The 27,442-nt window shown below is 40.7% G+C and overlaps 3 protein-coding genes across 3 annotated transcripts in view; 2 read left to right on the top strand and 1 right to left on the bottom strand.

Annotated features, from left to right (window-relative positions):
* The window catches only part of LOC310992379 (GTPase IMAP family member 9-like), a 113,775-nt gene extending 110,722 nt beyond the window's left edge, over positions 1 to 3,053 (bottom strand). Inside the window, exon 1 of the mRNA XM_083980410.1 lies at positions 3,044 to 3,053. The gene's annotated coding sequence lies outside the window, so the exon portion shown is untranslated. The remainder of the gene's footprint in view (positions 1 to 3,043) is intronic.
* LOC310991687 (polymeric immunoglobulin receptor-like) lies at positions 905 to 9,122 on the top strand (the record flags this gene model as incomplete). The annotated part of the gene is made up of 8 exons (XM_083979557.1): positions 905 to 947; positions 1,268 to 1,597; positions 2,344 to 2,658; positions 5,920 to 6,210; positions 7,553 to 7,669; positions 8,313 to 8,423; positions 8,538 to 8,608; positions 8,911 to 9,122. 8 exons carry the CDS (start codon positions 905 to 907, stop codon positions 9,055 to 9,057), a joined length of 1,425 nt encoding a protein of 474 aa, XP_083835683.1. The 3' UTR covers positions 9,058 to 9,122.
* A 4,785-nt stretch (positions 9,123 to 13,907) lies between these two features.
* LOC310991678 (polymeric immunoglobulin receptor-like) lies at positions 13,908 to 25,643 on the top strand (the record flags this gene model as incomplete). Its single annotated transcript, XM_083979545.1, has 7 exons — positions 13,908 to 13,950; positions 14,169 to 14,504; positions 14,738 to 15,052; positions 17,575 to 17,632; positions 19,097 to 19,208; positions 23,749 to 23,828; positions 25,298 to 25,643. The coding sequence occupies 7 exons, from the start codon at positions 13,908 to 13,910 to the stop codon at positions 25,641 to 25,643; spliced, it is 1,290 nt and encodes a 429-aa protein (XP_083835671.1).
* Positions 25,644 to 27,442: the final 1,799 nt, after the last annotated feature.

Genomic DNA, 27,442 nt, shown 5'->3' with positions numbered 1-27,442 from the left:
TCCTCTTAATCTGTGAACTGTGTGCTACATCCATTGGTAGAGCAGATGTAGGCTAAGCTGCATGGTTGAATTCCATTAAAATAGTACTGTCATTTGTCTCATATATAATACAGTTAGAGTACATTCTAACAGTGTATTGATTTGAATTGATTTGTCCTTGTTTTTTTTTAGATTATTTGATAAATATGATGTGTAGAGATGTATGCCACTTACCTGAAATTGAGGGGAATATGACATTTGGAAAGTGAATATTGTATTTTGAGTTTGTGAGAATGAATAAGACCCAACTTGGACTCAACACTCTGTGTCCTCATTGCTACTTCATTTTGTCTGTCTTTACAGATCTGTTTGATTGTCACATGGTACCACAGTGTAGTACCAATAACACATTTACTATTCTATACCATATTTATTGTCCAACTACTCTCATGTGCCATGTACCTTGTCAGAGTATCAAGGCCTGCCTTAGGCAGGAGTGCCCCTCGGTGGTGGAAATGTGAACACATGAATAATTGAAATAGGTACTAATCAAATCACCAATGCAAAGTGAAAGTAACCATCAAGTGCCCACAGATTCATTTAGTTATTAGTCATCAGCTCATTTGATTCAAACAGAGGCGAGTTTTTTCCATTAGAAAAGTATCAGTGACGTGAGAGAACAAATCTCACAGTCTTCCTCGTTTGCAAATGCAATTCAGCAAAAACAGTTAATTTAGAACACTTGCTTTCACGAGACAGGAAATGAATGCAACTGTGTGATAGTTTAAAGTTGATATAACATGGGTGAACCAAATGCAGAAGTGAAAGGGCTCAACATCTGCATGGCACGGCGACACATGACGTGGGCGTAACATTTCCTTTATTAGACACAGTTCTTGAACGGTGACAGTTTCTGTGGAAAAACATGAAGCAAAGACATCTTCAAAAGCTGCTGCTTACCCTCTACAGTAAGTTCTTCATATTCAATAAGTGAATATCTGTCTCTATCAGCGTAGAGTCTCATCAGTGTGCGGCGGTCGTTCTTCTCAATCTGAAAAAGTGAATATTTGTATTTATATAGCAGAATGTGATGCCTGCATAAATATTTGGTCATTTCATTATACAACTGTAGCACAAGTCGCGTTATGTTCATATAATGAGATAAAGAATCAAAGTGTACAACATGTATAATGACAAAACTGAAATGTAAAAAAAAAACCTGAACATTTTCAAAGATGAACCGTTTCCAGTTGTCATCTTCATATTTCATGTGCTCTTCTATTTGCAGTAGCTCTGAGCTGTGTGAGCGGTGCAGCAGCACTGATCCAGCTGTATGGATATGCAGGGAGATCTGTTAAAGTCCCTTGCCCCTATGCAGATGGTTATGAGTCCTATGAGAAATACCTGTGCAGGAACGACTGTGGCAATGACGATGTTCTTGTTATGACAACACAAGGGCCGAGGGGCAGATACTCCATTACTGATGATCGTAGCAAACGAGTCTTCACAACTACCATTTCTAATCTGATGTCTGGTGATACTGGGAAATACTGGTGTGGGGTGACCAGAAAGGGAAAGGATTACTACCCCGATGAAGTACGACTCGACGTAATGCAAGGTAAAAAAAAAAAAAAAGCTCATTATTTCATTATAGTTTTCAAGAGAACTCAGTTTACTTCCTCTTTGTTGTGTCTCCATAATTCTGAAAATCAATTAAACAATTAGAATCAAGCCAACAATTGAATATTCAGATGTATGTATTTATTATTATTATGGTTCTGCAGCAGCTGAGTGGTTTGTCCACTAACCAGAAGGTCGGAGGATCAATTCTCCTCCAGTCCGTATGTCCAAGTGCCCTTGGGCAAGATACTGAACACACACTTTCCGATGTATCATCAGTGTGTGAATGCGCCTAATGCACCTAATACAACATATACAGCTACACAACACTGTCTGAATGTGTGTATATAGGTCCATTTACCATTTAGTGTAGTACATTTCAGAAGCAAATGTTTTGCCTATATTTGTATTGATTTTGACCTATAGAGCTAGTATGAATGATTTTTTTTTCTGCTACAAAATAGATTTTCATCCTACTGTATAAAATTGTATTAAGCATCTGAGACCATCATTTATGTGCACCGGGAACAATAAAAATGGTTGTTGTGTCATCGTACAATTTTTATACTGTAAAATGTTGATTATACAGTTTATCATACTGTATTTATTTATTTATATTGTGACTCATATTGAGCTTTTATTCAAGGTCATGGTTCAGGTCCTGCATTTTCACCACCTGATGTTTCCATAAAACCTTGTACATCAAAGCTCAATTTTTATATATTTTGTTTACCTCACTGACAGACAGCTGCTGTAATTCTTTCACCACAATCCACGGTCAAGAGGAGGGTTCAGTGTCCATCAGTTGTATGTACAACTCTGTGGACCAGAACAACCCGAAGTACTTCTGCAGAGGAAAGCAGCCCTCCACATGTCTGCAGCAGGCAGTGGTCACCTCTGACCGGAAACACCAGGGACGTTACACACTGACTGATGACTCATCAAGATTCATAGTGACCATCAACAGACTGACCCAACAGGATCCTGGCTGGTACTTTTGTGGCGTCCAAAGAAACACTGGCCTGGATGCCTTCTCTGCTGTAAAACTGGAAGTCAAAGGTGAGAGGTTGCAGAACATCACATATTGATGATAAAATTGCTAAGAAGCAAAGGTCCCACACAATCTCGGTTTACGCTAAGATAATTTATCAAAATATATTCGTTTTTTTTTCAGTTTCTAACAAGCATTGGTCGATACTAAAGCAACTCTTCACACAGTCTGCATCACCAACATGCATCTTAGCCTCAACAGTTAATCTCTCACCCCCAAAACTCTTTCTCACCAACTAAGACTGGAAACAACTTTAGATCAGGAAGTACACTGTCACTCTTAACATAACTACAAAATACTAATAACAGAGAGCATTGCAATACAAATTACAAATCTTTTGTATGTTTGAATGCCTTTTTTTCTCACTTGAGTGCACTAAATTGAGATATACTGTGTGTGTGTGTGTGTGTGTGTGTGTGTGTGCGTGCGTGCGTGCGTGTGTGTATGTATATATATATATATATATATATATATATATATATATATATATATATATATATATATATATATATATATATATATATATATATATTGTATTGTGACAAGATGCAGCAATGCAGCATATCTATTCTATGTATAATGCATATTTTCAGTTCTGAGGAAAAAATAAATGAAATTATAGCTGCGATGGGTCGGGTCCGGGCTATTTTTTGGCAAATTTAGGCAAATTCTGAGCAAAAAATAGGAGAATAGGAAGACAGGACAGTTGACCTTATAATTTTCACTTTGCACCAGTTGTGAATTGAACGCACAACCTCTGTCGCACTGAGCTAATTAACAAGTAGCAGTGCTACGGTGGCTTCACAAATTGAGTAAGCCATTCACTGTCGTACAGGCAGATTTGAAACCACAGTAAAAAGAGGTAAAATTCTGATATATATTTGTTAAACATCTACTGTGACTCTAAGAGATGGTACATTTGTTTCACAAAGACTATCTGGCGTTAAAGTCAACTCCCTTGTTGGGTCTTGAACCCACATCCTCTGACACCAAGACGCAGCTCCTAACTCACTGAGCTAATTATCTGGAAATGTTCTAAAAAATTGAGTTTTTGAGATAAAATTCTGATATTTGCCAAACTTAATCAAACATGACTCCAAAATATTCTCCATTTTTTATAGGAAGATTGAAAATGTATTTAGCAGGAATTGGATGATATATGTTTACAGTACTGTTTACAGTCAAACGTTTTCATGCACTGTAGGCTCAATTTTTGATTAATCAAAAATCCGAGAATCAAGTTTTGTGGAGGACAGTCTGAAGATGTTCTCTAGCAAGTTTGGTGACAATTGAGCAACAATTGTGGGAGGAGATACATTTTTAAAGTTTTACAGTTATTGAAAAAAACAGAGTGATGGACTTCATAATTTGTAATAAGTTTAAGTGGACAAAAGTTTCAGCAGTATTGAGGCTACATTGTGGTGAAGTTTCAAAACTGTAGCATCTACTGTTGGTTTGGTAGGAATTTTTAAAGTTTTTAAATTTAAACACTTATTGTGCCTTGGAGTTGAGTGAATCTGGCATGGGGTTGGATGTTTCTGTGAAGTTTGGTGAGTTTTCGCCCATGGGAAGTAGGAGTTCCTCGGAAGAAGAAGAAAGAAGAAAGAAGAAGAATTCCTAGGAATACAATAGTGTCCTGGCAGCTTAGCGGCCCGGACCCTAAAAACTGAATCACAAAATTCCAAAGAGTATGCACACACACAAAAAAAACATCCTCACTCCCTCTCTTCTGCATTTGGCCACCAGTTTCCATCAACATCAGCAAACCAGCAAACGACAAAATTGTGTTTCTTGCCCTTTGACCTCTCTCCCCCAGCTGCTTCAGCTGTGTTTGGAATTATTCTTATTATTTTATTTTGTTGTCAATATTTTGACATGGTTTTCTGTAGTTTTCAGTGTGGCTGCAGCAGAAATGCACAATGTTTTTTCCATCATTCTGTTTTGATCGAGGTTTTAACAGTTTTGAACGAAGGGTGTTAGCATTTGAAAAATGTGCTGCAGACGTGCTCACTCAACGCATTCTGGGCCGGATTTACTAAAGGTTTGCGTGTATTAAAACGTGTGCAAACATGATTGCACGCGCAAACACATGTGGAACCTGATCTACTAACCGGACGCACTGAGGATTGCGTCTCTCACACGGGCAGAATAGCACATGCGATCCATTTAGCGTGTTTGCCTTGATGAATATGTAAATATGGGCGTTTCAGCCAGAACGTGCAGGAGGAGTAGATGCAAATAGATTTATTTAGCGTGTGCAATGTGATTTACCAAACCAGGAAGAGATTGCGGTGGCTGTTTTTGCGTCTTTATTTACCACGTCTGAAAACCATGTACTAACTGATACAACTTTGCCAAAACGTATGCGTTTATTGATTTGATACCTGTCAGAGTCCCGTGATCTTACATCTCTGCATTTCCTCACGTCTGGGTAATTCTGTAACAGTTTTTCAGCCGTCATTTACGCGCCGTTACGCACGGGGCACGTCTGTCCTGCTGTGCGCTCCTCTCCTCTCCTCTCCTCTCCTTTCCTCTCCTCTCACCTGGCTGCTCAGCTCCGTCTCTCAGTCCCGGTCCCGGACTGAGACACGTCACCGCTGCCTTCACCCGTCTTTGATCCCTCTGGTCAGTGGTCAGAGCGTTTAGATCCGTGTGTCCCACCTGAGCTCTCTATTAATCCACTGGATCATGGGCGGCACACACATATTATAGGTGCGTGATTGTCGCTGCAGCTGCTGCCTGTTCGTCACTATATGACGAGTTGGGCCCTGTAGCGATTTGTGTTTATTTATCTAAACAGAGCGCGAGAGAGATGAATACACATGCTGTCATTGTATGCATCGGATCAAATGTCATTCTGTCCCTTCGTCCGTCCAGCTCTCTGTCCACTCTCTAGTCTCTCCACGGCGGAAACGATTACCACGCGCAAAACCCTCATTTACATATTGCGGTTTGCACGTGTTTTCATTTAGCGGGTTACTCTTAGTAGATCACCTGTTTTGCGTGCACTAACCAAACTCGCAATATTATAGCGGGCGCAAACAATATAGCGCCCGTTATCTGAGATCTTAGTAAATCCGGCCCTCTGTGTGAAAGCAGCAAGTGATTCACAGTTTTCTTCACAAGGACTTCTGTTATGCAAACTGTGTGAAGAGTTTCGACAATGTGACCTCATATTGACCAGTGCTTGTTGCGACTGAAAAGACTGTAAATGTTGAAAGTGATTAGATTATTATATAACTAAGACCAAATATGCTTCTGTCTGACAGAGTGGTGCTGTGTGCAGTCACAAACCCAGAGCGGCATCGTGGGACAACCGCTAACGATGCAGTGTCCCTCAAACAGCCAGTTCCTCTGTAGGGGGGACAGTCGCAATAGCTGTAGACACATAGTGAACAGTGGGAGCCGGACCAATGGCAGGTTCACGCTGCAATATGCTTCTGCCAGTTATTTTACTGTGAGGATCACAAGGCTGGAAGCAGGTGATGCTGGGACATACTGGTGTGGCCCAGACTCAAACTGGAGTCCTGCAGACTACCGCAAGATCTACCTGTCAGTGGGTAAGACTGTGAAAGCAGAGTTTTGAGTTTAATGAAGGGTAAAAAATGTTGTAAGTTACTGTATATCCAGGTATGGTGTCTGATGTAAACTTACAGTATATGTCCTGGGCTGTATCATGTCACCACTGTATACTCTGCGTCCTCATACGACACATTTAGGGACACTGCCTGTGCTACCTTGTGCTGATATCACAAATTACACCAATTTCTTTGGGGGGGGAAAATGGCGGGAATTTCAGCCGGAGCCTTCTATGGCAGTTCCTGGAAGATAAAAGACCAAGATAAGAATTAAATCCAAATTTTATGAATGAAACCAGTGTATTTATGTACAACAATGTCTCTGTCTTCATATGGCATTAAAATTTGACACATTTTAGTAACAGTAGCAGACTAGGACATCAATAAATGTCACGTCCTCGTTTGAGGACATTGGGACTATGTTATGTTATTAAAGTACCATGTTGTTTTCAAAGAAATTGGTGTAATTTGTGATATCACCACAATATGGCACAGGCAGTGTCCCTAAATGTGGCTAATAGGTCAAAGTTTTTAAAAATGGAGTATCATGGTGCTAAGAGGCAAAGATAATGTCCTCGTATGAGGACGCAGGGTCTCAGGAGGATTTATATTCCTTAAAAACTACTCGTTATTACTTAACCGTTCCACTTCAGACTGATAGTAGGCTACTTGACCTCAGGATGACAAAATCAGGCCAATCTGATGTGGCATTTCAGAATAAAACCCCTTTGAACTTCCATATGTCACTGTATTCTATATACAGTAGGATTCATTGTTTTTCGACCCAATGTCCTCATATGAGGACACAGATTTTTGAGAGAACTACTTACAGTATTGTAGAAAGCTGACATTTTGAATTTACACAAATTGGGCCCTTCTGGTCCCAAACAGCAAATACAGTTTTTTAATGTTGTGATAATCCCAGTGTCCTCATATGAGGACATCATTTTTTGCAAAAACTACTTCCTGTACAAAGACAAACTTTAGGTATTGTACTTATTAGGTCCTACTTATCCCAGTTAGCAAGGAGAAATAAAAAATGCACACCAGAAAAAAGCTCGGGTCTCAGGAGGTTAACACCTCCTTTCTTTCCCAGAAACTAAAAAAAATAGCAGAACTATCTCTATGTCCCTATCACAGGGTGTAGAGTGGTTTCACTTGCGCTTTAGGATATTTTGCTGGATAAATGAAACTTTTTTACTTGTTGGTGCCACTGAAAAACCAATGACTGAATGTCTGTGCCAGAACTTTTAATGTGATCCATCCAATAACTGTCACTGCTGACAGTATCAGAGTGTTTACCATGAATCTTTGTTTCTGACAGCTTTTCCAAAAACCCGCCCAACAACCACCTCTACCACCTCTACCACCTCTACTCCCATCACCTCTACCAGCACTGTCAGATCACAATCACCCCAAATCCCTGAACAAGCTGTCAACGGTATGTAGATGTGTCAAAGTTAATATAATAATAATAACTTTATTTGTATTGCACCTTTCTTAACAAAGATACAAAGTGCATAGACAGGCATAAGATACCGTAACAATAAGAACTACAGCAAAAGGACAACATTAAACATTAACAAACAGCAACAAAAAATGAGTCAATAAATACAAAAGAGAAATAAGAGCATAGATAGATCAGACTGCTGCCTTCTGGGATTTTCAGAATAACAGTGTAACTTTTCAGAAAGTTACACTGTTATTGAATCATACACAAAATGTATGAATACCAATACCTCTGTAGGAGTGATACCAGCTGTGCTGCAGCTGGTTATTTTGTCCAAACAATGTTGAGCTCAGCATTTGGTTTGGTTCAAGTTGTGGTTGATTAAAGGCGGTGACCAAGAGTCGTTATGTGTAGCTACAGTATGTGTCAAGACACACAGTATTGGCACAAAGTGACAGTTCAGATTGTGATAACAGAGTGAGTACTATGCTGATAAGTTGCTGCTACTGATGAGAAAGTGAAGTGCATGCTAACTCTGTTCACACTGGGCGTGTGTGTGTGTGTGTGTGTGTGTGTGTGTGTGTGTGTGTGTGTGTGTGTGTGTGTGTGTGTGTGTGTGTTTGTGTCTATTTAGGTACTTCTCTCCCTCACCCTGTGGTATATATTGCGCCTGCTGTGGTACTGCTTATACTGATACCCACCCTGATCATCGTCCTTTGTAAATACAAATGTCACAAAGATCAAGGTATATTTACACATGCACAACACGGTGTACTAACAAGCAACCACTCATATGTGTGCATGCAAATACATTTTTAAGCCTAATCTTTTTTTTTGGGGTGGGGTTGTGTGTTTTCAGGACCTGCGGCCATTGTGAGCCAAAGTTCGATCAAGGGGGCGGATGCAGAACAAGTGTTCGATGAAGACAACGTAAGAAAGCAGAAGTCCAAAATGTTGTTGTTCTTTAAACTACATTACAAATGTGTGGGGAAGAGCAGTTTAGTGATAGCTGGACTGTTCATGCTGAATAACTTGTCTGTTTTTAGACTGATGCAAATGGTAAGAGTGGGAGGATTAAAATCTAAAGCGTTCATACCCTTCAAACTATGAATATGCTCAGCAAATGTGACGGTGGTATTAAAACCTTCTGTGAACTTGATATGTAACCGGCTGAGTGGGACATGAACATGATGGTTTGTCAAGTGTTTATTGTCTGTTTTACTCTTTTGTAGATCTATTCCAATGAAGACATTGTAACGTGCTCAAAGCAGAGGACGTCCACACAGCAGGAACAATATGATTACACAGAAGACCAAGAAGACGTGTATCAAAATTATAACCCAACAGATGACATCTACTGCAACGAGTTTCATAGATAAGAGATTTGTACACAAGGTTTCCTGTTTGTGTTTCTGTGACACTCACATCTGGCCAACAGAGTCCCACTGCCCTCTAACATCTGTTGGTCTTTGTGTTTATCAGTCCAGACCTTTTATAATCATCATCAGACATATTCAGCACTTGCATTATTCATTACGTTAACTTCAATTTTATGGCCACCATTACACATAGGATTGTTGGTTGTTATAACAAATAACACACCTGCACTCATTGGGATGAATTGAGAATCATAATTTGAGCTAAACTTTTACTGTAGCTACGTTCACCTTTGGTAAAAGTGAATTGATCAAGAAAATCAGTTTTTACAAAGCACAGTCATCATAGAAAAATCACATTGTTGTAATTTCACTATATAAATATGTAAATATATATATATAAATACTACATAAAATACTGTATAAAAAGATGGGGTATAAAACATGTGATTGTCACTTCCAGACTTGTAACAGACTGAATGGGAGGAAAATGCTGTATAAACTGTATAAATTGCTTCAGCTACAGTATTATATTTGTATTATGACGTTTATCATAACTAAAAACAACCGTACTATTGCATGTCTCTAGTAATGTGGACAGTCAGTCACATACACAGATGTTGTTGGTAAGTGAGAGACAGGACTTTGTTGTTCCTCATGAGACAGATCCATAATATACTCCATACTTACTATATAGTGTGCAGAAGAAGTGGATTTTCCCACTTGTTCCAGTGAACAGTTGGTGACTGGGAAAATGTGTCATTAGGGGTTTCATCTCTGACAACAGATAAGTTGAAGTGAGGTCAACTGAGGCCCAGCACAGGTCCAACAGCTCTCCTGAGATAAAAAATGTAAAATGCAACAGGATGAGTAGAGTCATCACAGTGCTTCATCTGTGAGTAAATTGAGCAGAACATAGAGAATAAAATCACTCACGGATGCAGCTGTGGTTTCAGGCTGGTTGTTTCCTTAGTTAGACGGAATGTAAACTGGTCACTGTGATATTATACTTTGTTACACTGAGCTGTTGCTGGGACAGATCAGAGCTTGTTTGTATACATGCTGTGCTGCAATTAAAACTGCATTGAGTGGAACTCTCAAAATCTCTGTGTGGTGTGTGTGATTCCTCATCAACAGCCGACTTTGGTTTGTGTAGTCAGGTGCAGTTTGGACATGAGCAGAGATCCTAAGAAGCCACCCAAACTGAGGTGGAAAGTAACAAAGTAAACAAACACATTAAAATTAAAAAAAAAAAATTAAGTATAATCTTTCATAGTATAATCTAGTCGTAGTTTGGTAGTAAAGGATTGTAATAATTCATATATGTCAGAGGGAAATATTTCAATTTCAATTTTCAATTTCAAAAGACTTTATTTATCCCCAGAGGGGCAATTAAAAGTAGGGTAACAGCAGCAATATCAAGAGGTGTAGAACATGCAACTACCGGTATGTAGAAAAAAAAGGAGAAAAGTATAGCTGCTGCGCAGTGATGGGTCGGGTCTAGGCTATTTTTGGCAAATTTAGGCAAATTCTGAGCAACAAACAGGAGAATAAGAAGACAAGCCAGTTGACCAGTTGAGGCTTGAACCCACAATTTCTGGAACCAAAGACCATTGTTGCAAGTGGAAGTTCAACAGTGGCTTCATAAATGGAGTAAGCCATTCACTGTCACACAAGCAGATTTGAAACCACAGTAAAAACAGAAATCACCAAATTCACCAAACTAAAAGTGTTCACCAACATAAAACTTATAAAATAAACATTAACTTGTAATACCATAAAAGCAAAAGGTTAACTTAATGGCTTGGGGACTTTCTTGTAAATTATATTCCTTAAATTAAAGAGTTTCACCGCATTTTATTAGCTTGGGTCTTCTATTTTGACGGAAAGGCCGGTCTCTCGAGTCAACAGTCCCAGAATAGATTTCCTCAGAACACATTTCTATTTCTACTTCTTGCCTATATTTATACTATTCTGCTAAACTTTCAGCTATCATTGAATGATCTCACATTCATGAAAGTCTCAACCTCCCATCACCTGAAGTCTTGCTAGTCCAGTGGTGGCTGCTTGCCAACCCCCAGGTCATGGGTTCAAATCTCACCTGAGCTGTCTTGTTAGTGTATCAACCTCTTCCTACTGTAACCACTACCACTTGATCTGGCTTATTTTCAGATCTTGCATGAGCAACCTTGATAATGCATATGCCCCCCACCTTTTCTCTTTACCTCTTTCTATCTTGGTTTGTCTTAACATGTTTCTTGTTTTACCACTGCACTAAGACAATTGCATGCTCTCTGTGACCTAGTGGCAGGAAATCACTGCAGTGAGACGCTCTGTATTCCTATTCCTCCCTCCCCTCTTCACGGACACCTGTTGATTGTTCCATCCCACACTTTCGCCACTTTCACCCCCCAGTGCAACAAGCGGGGTCCGCAGGCTGCACCAATGATGGCTGCAGCTGTAATTTCGCTGTACTTCTGTATAGTGACAATAAAGGCTGATTCTGAAATGTGAATGTGTATGAATGTGTGTGTGTCTTCCTCCTCTGAGTTCTGCAGCCAGGGCAGAGGGGAGCCGCCATCCAGAGGGAAGCCACTCAAATGTAGAGTGGAGAGCATGTGAGGGGTCCTGACTCCTGGATGATGCTGCCGGCCAGCCTGCATGTGTGTTGCTCATAGGTGGATACGAGAGTCCTGATAGGAAGTCCGTTGATGACATTGGGAGACACTGAAACTGTGCTCAGCAGGCGGTTCCAGTTCTGGAGGCTGATGGAGTGGGAATAGCAGGTAAAGGAGAATGTGATAACACTGAATGAAACAATAGTAAATAATAGTAAGACGGAGCAGAGCTTCCTCAAGAGATAATGTCGGCTTTGACATCTTCTTAGAATCTCCTCAGTGTTAGAGGAGAATTTCAGGAGGTTGTTAAAGATGGTGCCAAGGTATTTTTCAGGGGCGTCACCAGACCCCTTTTACTGGCACACGAACCCCAGTATAAATGAGCTGCTCCCCAGCATAAATGTCATAGGCGGGCGGGACACAAAGTCAGTTGAAACTGAGTTGTGTCCATTGTATTTGTATTCCTCCACTTGCTCCACTGGTGGTATACTGTACAATAGGTTTGTGAAACACATTGGGGCATTTTACCATTTGACTTGTGACCCCAGTCCAAGGCAAATTACCTGATAATCCATTGAATATATGTGTGCATCAGAACTTCCTCTTTTATTATGTTTATTGGGCAGACCTAAGAAGCAGCCTCACAGTATGGTTCTCTGACAATGAAGCTGTCCACATCCAAAACACATTCAACATTACACTAACTTAATAAACACAGGCAGAAGAATCATTCATCTACTGTATGAGATCTCAGCACATACTGTAATTAGGTTAAGTGTGAATTGTGGAACATTAATCTAGAGGATAAATGCTTGAAACTTCAGATTCCTCTGCGGTCACTGACCCTTTCCATGTGATTGTTAAAGCAGAAGTAAGTGATCCGGTCGTTTTGGCTAACTTCCGATGGAGTTAGCAGTCCCCGCCCTCGTCCCTACGTCACCACATTCACGCGCATCCCTTGGCTGCACACACAGAGAGGACCGCCCCTTTATGCCGTTCTCTCTCCTCATTGGATAAAGGTTGTAGGATACAAGGAAAGTTTTCTCCTCGGCTTACAGCAGAGCAGAGTGACTGACAGACCCGTGTTTCAGACCAAACACTCAATAAAAGTGATTGCCATCGGAAGATAGAACTATTTAAGACTTATATTAACACAAACATTCCGCTTACTTCTGCTTTAAGATGATTTGCTCACAGTTCCTCTTTTTAGGAGTTGCAACTGTAAAAGGTTTAATTTAACAATGTGGTTAGATTGTTAAAAAGTGATTAAAGGGATAGTTCAACATTTTGGCAAATTGGCCCATTGCCATAATCGCTATAGTCATAGCAGTAGGTTCGTTACCTTTATTTGTCGGTGTAAGCTATTTTTAGAACGGAGGAGCGGAGCGGCAGGCTGTTCAGAGCTACACTATGGAGGCTAATGGAATTTCTTGGTTTCCCTCATCAAACTCATCAAATACAAAATCCCAAAACTCCAAAACGCTTTCGTGGACAAGTTGTGACCTGCACAATCACCACGCTATGAGATAATAATGGAACGTTACGAAACGGAGCCATTTTCTAGGTAAATACAGAGTCTGCTTGCTGAAAAACTGTCCCTGAACGCAACGCGCATCAGCGGTTTTGCATGAATTTACCTCTAAAACAACTCTGTCTCGTAACGTTCTATTATTATCTCATAGCGTGGTGATTGTGCAGCTCACAACTTGTCCACGAAAGCGTTTTGGAGTTTTGGGATTTTGTATTTGATGAGTTTGATGAGGGAAACCAAGAAATTCCATTAGCCTCCATAGTGTAGCTCTGAGCAGCCTGCCGCTCCGCTCCTCCGTTCTAAAAATAGCTTACACCGACAAATAAAGGTAACGAACCTACTGCTATGACTATAGGGATTATGGCAATGGGCCAATTTGCCAAAATGTTGAACTATCCCTTTAAGTCTCTCTTACACAAACTCACTTTTTAATAATATACAAAGGGACAAAACTGAAGGAAATACAGTAGAAGCTTTGAAATATTTAAAATCCTCCTTTATATGAAGAAACCATTTAAAAAGGCCACAGTCAGTCTGATCTTCTCACAGATAGATTGCAACATTTGATAACACATCATTTAGGCGTTATAATTCACACCCATTGTCACTCTTGATGTGACATTCGTGTGAAGAATCAGTCCCCACACAGGAGCATCATTTATATATGACCACATTAGCCAAGGTTTCTGTTTCTTTGCAGTAACATGTTGACGAGGAGCCTTCGATTCCTGCTGCTCATCCTCTGCAGTAAGTTCTCTGTATTTTATTATGATCAGTACAAGTGGATTTAAGAGAAAATTACAAAGCAACACCAGTCAATTTGTCTTGGAAATTAAACTTAATGAATGAAGATGTGTTTAATGTCCATTATACACACAACCGTGACCTCAGTTTAACTGAAACAAATACAAGTTACACTGAAAGAAGACCTGGTTCCAGCAATGGTTTTCTATGTGCTCTTCTAGTTGCAGTGGCTCTGAGCTGTGTGAGTGTTGGAGCAGCAGTGATCCATGTGTATGGATACAAAGGGAGAGATGTTCGAGTTCCCTGTCCTTATGCACGTGGTTATGAGTCCCATGAGAAATACCTGTGCAGGAATGACTGTGGCAATGATGAAGATGTTCTTGTTACAACGACACAAGGGAAGAACAACAAATACTCCATCATTGATGATCATAAACGAGTTTACACAACGACCATCTCTGGGCTAACTTCTGGTGATGGTGGGAAATACTGGTGTGGGGTGACCGAAATTGGAATTGATTACTACCCTGCTGAAGTACAAATGCATGTAGTTCCAGGTAAAACAAAATATTTTGAATGAAAAAATAGCTTTTGAACAATGATTTTCAGATGTGACATACTGTATGAAAAGAGCTAAACTTACTACACTTGTTTAATTATTCCTGGTTGTTAATTATGTGGATGAACCATAAACTAATAAACACTGAGCTGAATATAAAACCTTATTTATATTGTCTGATGATTGATTGTCATGTTTCCTGCAGTAGCTGACTGTGTTTCTCACTGACAGACAGCTGCTGTGACTGGTTCACCACAATCCACGGTCAAGAGGAGGGTTCAGTGTCCATCAGTTGTGTGTACGAGTCTGTGAACCAGAACAAGCTGAAGTACTTCTGCAGAGGAAAGCAGCCCTCCACATGTCTGCAGCAGGCAGTGGTCACCTCTGACCGGAAACACCAGGGACGTTACACACTGACCGATGACTCATTAAGATTCACAGTGGACATCAACAGACTGACCCAACAGGATTCTGGGTGGTACCTTTGTGGCGTCCATAAAAACACGGGCCTGGATGCCTTCTCTGCTGTAAAACTGGAAGTCAAAGGTGAGAGGTCACAGGTCAACTTCATGAGGTTGTGATGATCTTTTACATGTGGACCAGTCTCAACCTGGTCAGATGCGAACATGAACTGATGAAGCCTCTTGGATGAGAGGTGAAATGTCTTCCTAGACAAATAACCAAGTCCAGTTGCTTTCAAGTTAAATTTCCTTGAGATAACAATGACCTGGACTAAATGAGAATATTCACAGGCTTTACATGTCATACAGAGAGACCTGAAGAGATTATTACAGTAAGAGAAGTTGAACACTTTAAATGACATTTTGACTACTTAAATAACAAACTTACCATAAAACATAACTGCACACAGCATTTTTACCAGTGACTTAAAGGGATACGCCAGCATTTTCTTTTCGTGTCTTGCCTCACTCCCAAGTTCATGACAGACACCATCCTTTCGACTGTGCGTGCAGTAACAAGGGAGATACGGGCAGGGCTGGCGCACCGCTAATTAGCTTAACTCAAACACTGGAAGTGCATAGGTAGTGTTAGCCTGCCTCCTACCTGAGCTGAAATCAGCAGTCAGAAGCTGATTTCATTTTAGCTCTAAACTCTGTAAATATATCACTTTATCGACATTTCAAACATTTTTAGGTGAGAAAGTAGCCGTTTACATCAGCAGTGTGTCGTTAATTTGTCTAAATACCAGCTGTTTACAATTTTGTTTGGACGAATTCGGCGCTACTCAAGCTAGCCGTCCGGTTACTTTCACACCCGTTGGGCTATACAGAAAACCATGACGATAGAATTTGTGTTTTTACTTTGAAATAGGAAGCTAACCTACCCTCGATGTAGCTAGCTTGAACCAAAATAAACCGTCTTTGCTTGAACCCTCCGTTTTGACCGATCTGGTCCCGTTACCGGCATTTGACCGCTCAAGATGCCTTACCGGAGAGTTTTGTCAGCTCTGAGACGAAGATCGGCCCACCGATTTCCGTTTAGAGTTGCTGAAGAGTTTCTCTGATGACTTTAGGTGGAGGCAGGCTAACACTACCCATACACTTCCAGCATTTGAGCTAAGCTAATTAGCGGTGCGCCAGTTCTGCCCGTATCTCCCTTGTTACTGCACGCACAGTCGAAAGGATGGTGTCTATCTGCTGGTCATGGACTCGGGAGTGAGGCAAGACATTTAAAAAAATGTTGGATTATCCCTTTAAATTGTTTTTTTCTCTGACATAATAAACATTGTGAACTGTGTGTGGTCACAGTCTGAGTGGCATCATGAGATGAAGACAGTCAATGAGAAAAAAAACCCCAGCAATTTAAACGCTAAACCACAGGTGTGAATATCATAATTTTGAAGGACACAACATGAAAGTTCAGTGTCTTAAAAGTGTCTGTGACAGTCTCTCCACAGACGACCAGCACTGAACTGGAAACTGTCACTGAACTGGAAACTGTCACTGAAACGGAAACTGTCAGATCCCAGTCAACACATATGCCAAGCAAACCTGACAAAGGTGTGTGTGTGCATGCATGCGTGCGTGGATGTGTGTGTGTGTGTGCTTGTTTGTGTGTGTGTGTGTTTTCACTCTGCTCTGTTTCTCTTCAGATGTTAAGTCCATCAACATGGTGCTCTACATTTTGCCTCCTGTGCTGCTGATTCTGGCATTTTCCTTTGTCGTAGTTTACAAATGGAAAACTAAAGGTATACATCATAACACAACATGAACACACACACACACACTGGTTCACACATGACTCAGTATGTTGTGCTATATGGCTCTGTGTGTGTGTCTAGGAGCTGACATCAGCATGAACACAGCAGTGACAGCTGGAGCTGAAGAAATGATGAGTGTGGATAATGTAAGAGCACGTGACTAAAACTAAACTCACACAGTGAACATCAATCAATCAATCAATCAATCAATTTGTTTATTTCGGGCATGTCAATTTAAATCATCATCATCACACTTCATCTTAGTTCGAGTAATACAATACACATGGCCGAAAGGGAAAGCGGGAGAAGCAAAAGCTTATCTAGTCCCGCCCCCATTACCCACAGAATAAAATCTTTTTCATAATCAGATCATATCATAATCTTTTTCTTTTGTTTTTGCTTTTTTACATTTTGATATAGCTGTAGCCTACATCATTGAGTTGAAAACATTCATCCCCATGGGAAAATCAATGGGCTCAGGAAATTTCTACCTGTTGACTCTGAAATTTCATTTTTTTGATGCTAAAGGAAAGGTCAGCTGTACAATAAATCATGAAACAAGATTTATTGTACATCTGACTTTTCCAAACTCTCATACTGGATTGAAACATGGATCAAACTGACAAACCAATAGTCACAGTTGTTTTTAGTGCAGCTGACTGTCCTCCTCCTGTCTGTTTCTCTGTTCATGTCTTCTTCTTTTTCTTCTCTGTTTTTTTAGATTTATGAAAATCCAGAAGTTTCCTGTGGCTCAAAGCAGCGAGTCAATCGTCATCAAACTGCAAAAGCAGCTGAAAGTGTATATCAAAGCCTCAGTGTGACTGAAGACATCTACTCTGTCTGTCAGGTCAGCAGTGCAAGCAGGAGCTGACCAGTATGGCTGTGGTCAAAACTTGGATTTTGGAGTAACAATTGTCCCAAATTGTGGTCTTCAGATAATCCTGTTTATTTTAATGGAATTACAGAATAATCTGTTGTACAACCTTTGTAATCTGGCCAAAATCGAGGCTGGTCCTTTTGATTATTACAGATGTATTTGATACTCTGTTATATGAGCCCAGCTCCTCAAAACAACATCAAGCAACATAAAAAATCAGGTGTGCATGCGTGTACTGTATGTTTGCAAGTGTGGGTGCATGCATGTGCGTGCATGTAAAACATACTGTACCTTGCACTTTGTTGCATTTGCCTTTATAAATCAGAATGATCAAAAATATCAGGACCAACAGTCCAACCACAACTGCAGGTAGAGAGTTAGCAACAATCACAATGTGCATGTGCAGCATTGAAATGAAGGGAAAGCAGCAAATACACCTCCTAGAAACACATGTGATGATACGTTTTCACTCTTTTTACAGTCTATGGTTTTCACACATCTGTTCACTGAAGCACAGCAGCACGTATTCAACACCAAAGGTCCAAACTGCAATATCACAGCATCTGGTGCTTTCATGGTCCTTTCTTTTTGGTGATACATGTTTATAGCTTTGTATTTATTTTACTGTGCAGCTTTTACATGTACCCTAAATGTGATAACATTGTGTACAGATTTACACTACGTAAGCAGTAGTGGATAACTGTGTCAGGTCAATACGCATGATGAGCTAAAGTTTCAATTATGTAAAGTTCAATAAATAATTAAAAACTCTTGTTGAAATACAGTTTCTTCTTTATTTTAAAATTACAGGTGAGAATATCAGCATGTTGGTGGCCATCAGGTCTGATTATTCATGACCTGAACTGAATCTAGATGTGGTGCATATTCATCCTCACAGAGAGAGAGAGCAGTGCAAGAGTAGGAAATGAATATGTTTCTCCTTTTATTACAGTGTCTGTATGTGTTTTAAATAGAAATAAGCAGAACACTGAAAAACAGCCGCACAACAGTTGCTTTAAATAGTGAGTAACATAATTGAGACTGCATGAGTTAAAGCAGAAACACTTCTTCCATTTGGCCAGTTTGAAATATGTGAAGGCAGGAATTACGTATATCTCATATTAGTCATTTAATTCATTTTAATCATCAGATGGATTTGATTCATTTAGATTTCCCCCTGTGCAGTAGCAAACAAAAGTGTTACTGTATGATGTTTTATATCAAAGTTGGTAAAAAGCAGATAAACAAGACACACATTTCACTAAAAGTCTCAAAGCGCAGTGTCTGTGATGTGTTTGATGGACGATGTCTTTTATTGCATCTCATTAAGACTGTGAATTTTACTTGTATTGTTTATCACCTGCATTGCACTATGAATAAAATATAAAAATAAATAAATAAATAAATAAATAAAAAGTGTGAAGTGTATCTAGTTATATAAAAGTCATACAACCATATGCACATAACACTTCATTGCTGTTTTGTCTTTCAGTGACTTCCCTCCTCCTGCTGAGCTTCCCAACAACATGCACCACAGTGAGGTGCTGCTGTATCTGCGCCTCTACGCTCAGGCCTTCAATCTACTGCAGCACATACACTTCCAGGTTAGTGCTGCTTCCTGACCTGAAACACAGCCCAACGATTCATGTTTCAGTTCATGGCTCTGCCCTGAGGCTCACATTCATTGTGTAGTACGCAGGGGCATTGTATAGGGGAGAAAGGTGATAATTCTGGGGGCCCAGCGCCCAGTAGGGCCCACAAAAAAACCCAGTAGTCTAATCTTTGTATGACTGAATTATTCTGCATAAGACCCTGACTAATACTCATAGTAATGCTGCATTAGCATCAAAACAAAGTAGGCCAAATAAAAAATGATAATACATACGTAGTCTAAGAAAGAAAAAGTGGAGAGTCAGGGGGTAGGGGCCCACTTTAGTATTCTTTCAGGGGCCCAGAATTCCTACCAACGGCCCTGGTAGTACGTTCAGTGAACGTATGAATGGCTCATTCACTGAATGTGCTACACATTCAGTGAATGAGCGACACCGCGACACGTTCGCGAATGCCCTGTCCAGGTCGGTTAAAACGGGGCCCTGGCCTTCCTCCGGCAGGGTGACCTCTTTTTGCCTTGATTTTCTCTCGCGGTCTTCTTGAACCATTCTTTGTCTGGCCCCTCCCTTGAGACCAATTTGCCATGGGAGCACATTGCTCCAGACAGCATAGGCTTCAGGTTCACAGGGACACGCAAACCTCTCCACCACGATAAGGTGATGGTTCCTGGAGAGGAAAAATATAGGGTTGTCTCTGTAAAAAAAAAAATGTAAAAAAAAGTTTAAAAAATATAGTTTTTTAAAAATTGAAAAAAAGTTATAGTTTTTTTTTTTAACTAAAGAAAATATATAGTTTTTTAAAAAACTGAAAAAAATGTGTTTTTAAAAAAATTGAAAAAAATGTGTTTTTAAAAAAATTGAAAAAAATATATATATTTATAGTTTTTTTTTAAATATAGTTTTTTATAGTATTTAAAAATATATTTATATATATTTAGTTTTTTATTTATTTTAATAGTAAAAAATATATCTACAAATATATGGCGGAGGGTAATCGGGGCGGGTTAGAGAGGGTTTTGTCTTGGGGGTAATCGGGGGGTTATCAGGGTGGGTAAGAGAGGGGTTTTGTCTTGGGGTAATCAGGGTGGGTAAGAGAGGGGTTTTGTCTTGGGGATAATCGGAGGGTATTGGTGGGTAAAGGGTGGAGGGTGGGAGTTAAAGGGGCAGGGGGGGATTTGAGGGGAGGGGCTTGTTATTCTTCTACTCTTCCATTCTCCTTCTCTTCCTCTCCTCCCTTTCTTTTTTCTCTCGTTCTTTCCTTTCTCTCCTCTCCCTCTTCTCATTCTGTTCTCTCTCCTCTTTTTCTTTTCTCTCTTGTTCTTTTCTTTCAGCCCTCACTCTCTTCTCGTTATTTTCTCTTTCCTCACATTCTCTCCTTTCTTGTTCTTTTCTTTCTCTCTTTTCCCTTTTCTCATTTTTTTCTCTCTCCTCTTTTTCTCTCCTCTCTTGCTCCTCTCTTTCTCTCCTCTCCACCCTCTCATTTTTCTCTCTTTCATCCTTTTCTTTCTTCTCCTGCTTCTTCCGCTCCTTCATCTCCTCTTTGACCCTCTTCTCTTCCTCCTTCTTAATCTTTGCTTTCTCCTTATCAGTTCTGGAGGCCACTTCCTGAAGCTCAGTGTTTTCACTGGTCAGACGCTGCATGTCTTCCTCCATCCTTCTGGTCTGTAACAGCCAGTGTCTCTCCTTGTTGAGCCAGCTCTCCTCCATGTCTATTCTCTTTCTGTGCAGCTGTTCTTTCTCTTTCTTCTCCTGTGCAAGTCTTTGCTGCAGGGTGTTGACTTTGGCCTCGCAGTCAGCCTCGTATTGCAGGAGCTTGGTCTTTATGTTATCGAGTTTGAGGTTGCACTCAGTCTCGACTCTGGTGATCTCCTCATTCTTCTCTTTAATGAGGAGCTCGACCTTCTCCTCACAGCTCATCTGCAGAGCTTGAAGCTCAGCAGCTGCCTTCTCTTCCTTTACAGTCATCTGATGCAGGGCATTGACGTTGGCTGTGCAGTCAGCCTCACATTGCTGGAGCTCGGCCTTCATGTCCTGGAGTTCCAGCCAGCACTCCAAGTTCTTTTGTGCCAGTGTTGTATTTTCAGTCGTAGCACTGGCGATCACTTTGTCCTTCTCTTGCATGATGAGCTCAACTTTCTTGTCATAGTTTTCCTGCAGAGCTTGAAGTTCAGCAGCTGCCTTCTCTTCCTGGGCTGTCATCTGGTTCTCCCACGTTGAATTAAGCTGAGCCTGCGACTGGGCGAAGGAATCCTCCATCATTTTAATCTTCTCGTCACAACTCTCCTGCAGAGCTTGGAGCTCAGCAGCGGCCTTCTCTTCCTTTGCAGTCATCTGGTTCCTCCATGTTGCATTGAACTGTCCGAGTGACTGGGCGAAGGAGACCTCCATCTTCTCTTCCTTCTCGTCACATCTCTTCTGCAGAGCTTGGAGCTCAGCAGCTGCTTGCTCCTCCCTGGCAGTCAACTGGTCCTGCCACATCACTTTATTCTTCTCTTCCTTCTCGTCACAGCTCTTCTGCAGAGCTTGGAGCTCAGCAGTGGCCTTCTCTTCCTTTGCAGTCATCTGGTTCCTCCATGTTATATTGAACTGGCCAAGTGACTGGGCGTAGGAGTCATCCATCGCTTTAATCTTCTCGTCACAGCTCTTCTGCAGAGCTTGAAGTTCAGCAGCTGCCTTCACTTCCTTTGCAGTCATCTGGTTCGTCCATGTTGCATTGAACTGGCCTAGTGACTGGGCGAAGGAGACCTCCAGAGCTTGGAGCTCAGCAGCTGCTTGCTCCTCCCTGGCAGTCAACTGGTCCTGCCACATTGAACTGAGCTGAGCCTGTGACTGGATGAAGGAGTGCTCCATCAGCTGAATCTTCTGGTCTTTCTCTTCACAGCTCTCCTGCAGAGCCTGGAGCTCAGCGGCTGTTTGCTCCTGACTGGCAGTTAACTGGTTCTGCCAGGTTTCATTGACTTGAGCCAGTGACTGGGCGAAGGAATCCTCCATATATTTAATATGTCGGTCCCTCTCAGTCACCTGGTTATTGAGCCAGTCTCTGTTCATCTGGCAGGCATTGAGATCAGTCATGCAGCAGTGCAGTTCATACATCTTTGCATGGATGAATTGCTCCATTTCCCACTGCCTGCCCTGATACCAAGCCTCCCTGGCCTTGGCAGATTCATTCTCCATTCCCAGGTTTCCCAGATTGTTTCTGGTCTCAATGAGTGTAGACTCCAAGGAGTCCATTTGCTGCTTCAGAGCAGCATTTTCCTCAGCCAACACTTTGTTCACGATATGTGAGTTGAACAAGGCTGTTTGAAGGTAGTGCAGCATTTGAGGAGAAAACTCCTGTTGCTGGCTGACATTTTCAAACACTGCTTGTCTGGTTGAGTTATGTTCTGCCATCTTTGCTGAACACAGAATGTTTAGCGTGGTTGAAGATGTAGCAGAAGTTGAGCGATATTAATTAATTATTTAAATGTATTACTTGTAATTATTAATTACTTGTAATTTCTCATAATTAACTAATTTCAATCGATCAGTGGTAACTAAACAGAAATGTGGGACTTAGTCTCGGTCACTGTTAGTATGCACTGAGAGATGTCTGTGTGAGCTCAGGTTTATAGCCTTCCTTACTAGAGATCAAAGGAACATTCTGTATGACATCATGTGTGAATCCTTTGAAGATTCTGTGACTGTATGACATCATGTGAGATAGCAGAATGTCATGTCATGACATCACATGTGACATCAGAATATGATGACATCACTGGAATCCAGTGATGGATACATCATGTGACTTTACATGAAAAAATGATCCTGTGGTTTGACCATAGACTGTATGAGGGTTTGACATGTGACGTGTTTCACTGTTCTACTGGACACAAAAATACAAAAAGCTCATTACTGCAAACAGAATAATCACTTCAAGTCTTTTTTTAGTGTGAGATGAAATATTATAGTTCCAAACATCAACACATCAGTACTCTTATTTTGACATTTCATATTAAAGCTCTTATTTTGGAATTTTTTGTCACTTTCAGTTTTCACTTTTGTCTAGTGAAAAAGCCCACCACTCATCAAGTATATCAATTTATTGCAAACTTTCAGTCATTGTGACCAACAATCATTGTGATCAACAATCGGACTAACAGGATGAACACTAAAATGAAGGTTGGCAGTATCACTGATTACATCTATATTTTTGTGGCTGTTCTTGAGGCGTTTGTTCCAACACTTCCGAAATTTTACCATGAGCAGTTCTGTTTTAACACAGTTCTCTAATTTTTTTTATCTATTCTGAACCTTTTATTTGTTTCAAGATTTCCTGTGATGTGTTCAGATGCTCGAAAGGCGAAAAAACTAATAGATAAACTTGCCTGACAAAAGAATTATTGAACTAGAAAATGTCCTTGCAGAAATAGTGCCATGGGGGCTGGGTGTGATCTCTGTCGACAAAGACAAAGCTAATGAGACAGTCACATGATCATCTTTCTCTGAGCATTGACACTGAGGAGCTGTCAACCTGTTTGTGTGCATTTGTGTGCAGGGGCAGGTTCAGAGTATTTTCTGGTGGGGGGCCCAGGGGGTAACAACAGTGATACTGGGTACTGGGACGGCCACCCAAAGGTAACCAGAATGAAGGCTGCCATTGATCGCTCTTTGTCGTCTGACCTTCTTTCTGCTGCGAAATATGGCTGAAGGCAATCAGTTGAGGGTTTACTCAACTGATTCTCAACTGCTTATGACAATATAATATATAATATAATATAATATAATATAATATATATATACGTATATATATAAATATATATATATAAGTGTTTGCTGTATTTTCGTTTTTACAGATGGTTCCTCAGGATATTGATAGCTAATGTAAATGCAATATGTTCAACAACGTGTGTGTGTGTGTGTGTGTGTGTGTGTGTGTGTGTGTGTGTGTGTGTGTGTGTGTGTGTGTGTGTGTGTGTGTGTGTGTGTGTGTGTGTGTGTGTGTGTGTGTCTGTGCTGAGTGTGAGGCAGACATCAGACTTTGCTGGGACAGGCCAGTGGGAGGTGGAGACGGAGCGGGCCCGTGGTCAGAGGGAGACTCGTGTTTTTGACGCAGTCATAGTTTGTACTGGACACTTCACCCAGTCTCACCTGCCTCTCAGAAGACAATGTTCATAAATGTTTTAGCTGATGCAAAAGTAAACCTGAGGTTTTACTGACACATGCTGGGGGTGTAACAGCTGTTTCATTAGTGTGTTTAACACATTCACACGTACAAAGGTTCACAGCTACATCTACTTTAGTTTCTGTTTTCAAATGAAAAGTGAAGATGGGGATCTTTCGATACCTGCAGTTCATCTTCAACAGTAAGTAGCTTCTACTGGTTTGTTCTCTCCGGGTAACGCAGGAATGATCAATTTCTATAACACAGAATGTAGAGTGAGGAGAGTGACATGTAAAATCTCTGTCAACATGTGATGTAAAAGATAATGGAGAATGATCTTTGTTTTCCTGTCTTTTCTATTTCATGTGCTCTTCTAGTTGCAGTGGCTCTGAGCTGTGTGAGCAGTGCAGCAGCAGTGATCCATGTGTATGGATACAAAGGGAGAGATGTTGAAGTTCCCTGTCCTTATGAACCTGGTCATGAGTCCCGTGACAAATACCTGTGCAGAAATGACTGTGGCAATGATGACGATGTTCTTGTTACAACGAGAAAAGGGAAGAACAACAAATACTCCATCATTGATGATCATTACAAATGAGTTTACACAACGACCATCTCTGATCTGACTTCTAGTGATGCTGGGAAATACTGGTGTGGGGTGACCAGAACTGGAATCCTGATTGATCACTACCCTGCTGAAGTACAAATACACGTAGTTCCAGGTAAATGAACCAACAAAATATTCTGAATGAATGAATAGTTTTTGAGAACAATGATTTTCAGATGTGACATATGATGTGTTTAATTATTCCTGGTTGTTAATTATGTGGATGAACTACAAACCATTAAACACTGAGCTGAATATAAAACCTTATTTATGTTGTCTGATGATTGATTGTCATGTTTCCTGCAGTAGCTGACTGTGTTTCTCACTGACAGACAGCTGCTGTGACTGGTTCACCACAATCCACGGTCAAGAGGAGGGTTCAGTGTCCATCAGTTGTGTGTACGAGTCTGTGAACCAGAACAAGCTGAAGTACTTCTGCAGAGGAAAGCAGCCCTCCACATGTCTGCAGCAGGCAGTGGTCACCTCTGACCGGAAACACCAGGGACGTTACACACTGACTGATGACTCATTAAGATTCACAGTGGACATCAACAGACTGACCCAACAGGATTCTGGGTGGTACCTTTGTGGCGTCCATAGAAACACTGGCCTGGATGAATTCACTGCTGTAAAACTGGAAGTCAAAGGTGAGAGGTCACAGGTCAACTTCATGAGGTTGTGATGATCTTTTACATGTCAGACCTAGAGAAGACTCATGTTACATTAAAGCAGAAGTGGAATGTTTGTGTTAATATTAATATAAGTCTTAAATAGTTCTATCTTCCGACAGCAATCACTTCTATAGAGTGTTTGGTCTGAAACACGGGTCTGTCAGTCACTCTGCTCTGCTGTAAGCCGAGGAGAAAACTTTCCTTGTATCCTACAACCTTTATCCAATGAGGAGAGAGAACGGCATAAAGGGGCGGTCCTCTCTGTGTGTGCAGCCAAGGGATGCGCGTGAATGTGGTGACGTAGGGACGAGGGCGGGGACTGCTAACTCCATCTGCTGACAAGAAGTTAGCCAAAACCACCGGATCGCTTACTGATAGCTTTAAGAGAAGTTGAACACTTGAAGATTTGGTATATTAATTACATTCAATAACAACCTCACCAAGAATCAAAATTTAATCATTTTTCACTCAACATAGTAAACAGTGTAAACTGTGATAATGGCAGAATTAAACAGATGCATTTCAGTAAATCAAACTGAAGATAGACACCAATCATTAGGAAGAAAACAAAAAGAAAGTTCAGTGTCTTACAGTTTTTCTCAATTGCTAAAACACTAAACCCTGTTGTCTGAACCAAATTCTCAGTTGCCTGAACCCACTGACTGAATCAGTCACTCTTTTGGCAAAACCATCAGCACTTTTCACCTGTTTAGACTCATCTTACCAACACATTTTCATTGTGATGCACCTGTGTTGCATAATGCTGAGCACAGGTGGCAAAAGTCAAACACAAGTAAAGCACAAGTTTCACCGGTTGAACACAACAACTCAAAATTGATAACACTTGTGTCCAATGATGTTTATTTATTTATTTATTTAACCTTTATTTAACCAGGCGAAAAATCATTAAGAACAGGTTCTTATTTGAGGGAACATATACTGTAGGCTAGTTCAGGATGAAGTCCTGTGGCCTGATCCAGTACAGAGAAATGATGCTGTGGCTGAGTAATGCACTTCTCATTTCTATATTTTTGTACTTTATTTTTTACGTAGGCTTACTGTATACAAGTTCTAAATGCACAAGATTTCTGTTTGTCTTTGTACTGTGCAAGTGCTACGTGTAAATGCACAAGATTTCTGGTTTTTGTACTTCTTCTTTTTTTTTTTTTTTTTACAGTACTATGTACAAGCGCTAAATGCACAGGTTTTTTGTTTTGCAAGAGGAGAAGAGGAGAGACAACAGGGTGAAGGAAGAAAGGATGACGGAGGGAGGGAGGGAGGGAGGGATGAACTGGGAAGAAAAAAGAAGAAGGAAGGAAAAGGGGATGAAATGGATGTGGAGAGGGAAGGAGGAGGGTGAAAGAAAGGGAAGGAGAGAAGTGCTACAGTACGTAAATGCACAGGTTTTTTGTTTTGCAACATGCATTTAGCTACAGTGAACGATAAACATTTATTCCTACAGCTTCATGTGCTGAGCATTGTGTTTTCTATTTTTCTATGTAGTGTTTAGTGGCTGCTCAGTAGTGTTTTTAATTTTGATTGACTCTGGGCACGATTTGACAACATAGTTCAGTTTTGGGCGCAGATTGAACTGTTTTGAGGTGAAAGTTTGGTTTTGCAAGAAGAGTCTGAGGTTTTGTGAATGTAGCTTGAAAATTGGGGTTTGTGTTCACGGTTTAGAGAAAATGAGAGAAGCTTTCGAGAAATGTGTCTTAGCAATCGAGTAAATGTCCGACTGTGACAGTCTCTCCACAGAGGACCAGCCCTGCACTGAAACTGTCACTGAACTGGAAACTGTCAGATCCCAGTC

This window comes from Trachurus trachurus, assembly GCF_905171665.1.
Source record: "Trachurus trachurus genome assembly, chromosome: 1".
NCBI classification, from domain to species: Eukaryota; Metazoa; Chordata; class Actinopteri; order Carangiformes; family Carangidae; genus Trachurus; species Trachurus trachurus.
Note: the sequence above shows the minus strand (reverse complement) of the source record. Positions and strands in the feature narration are given on the sequence as shown.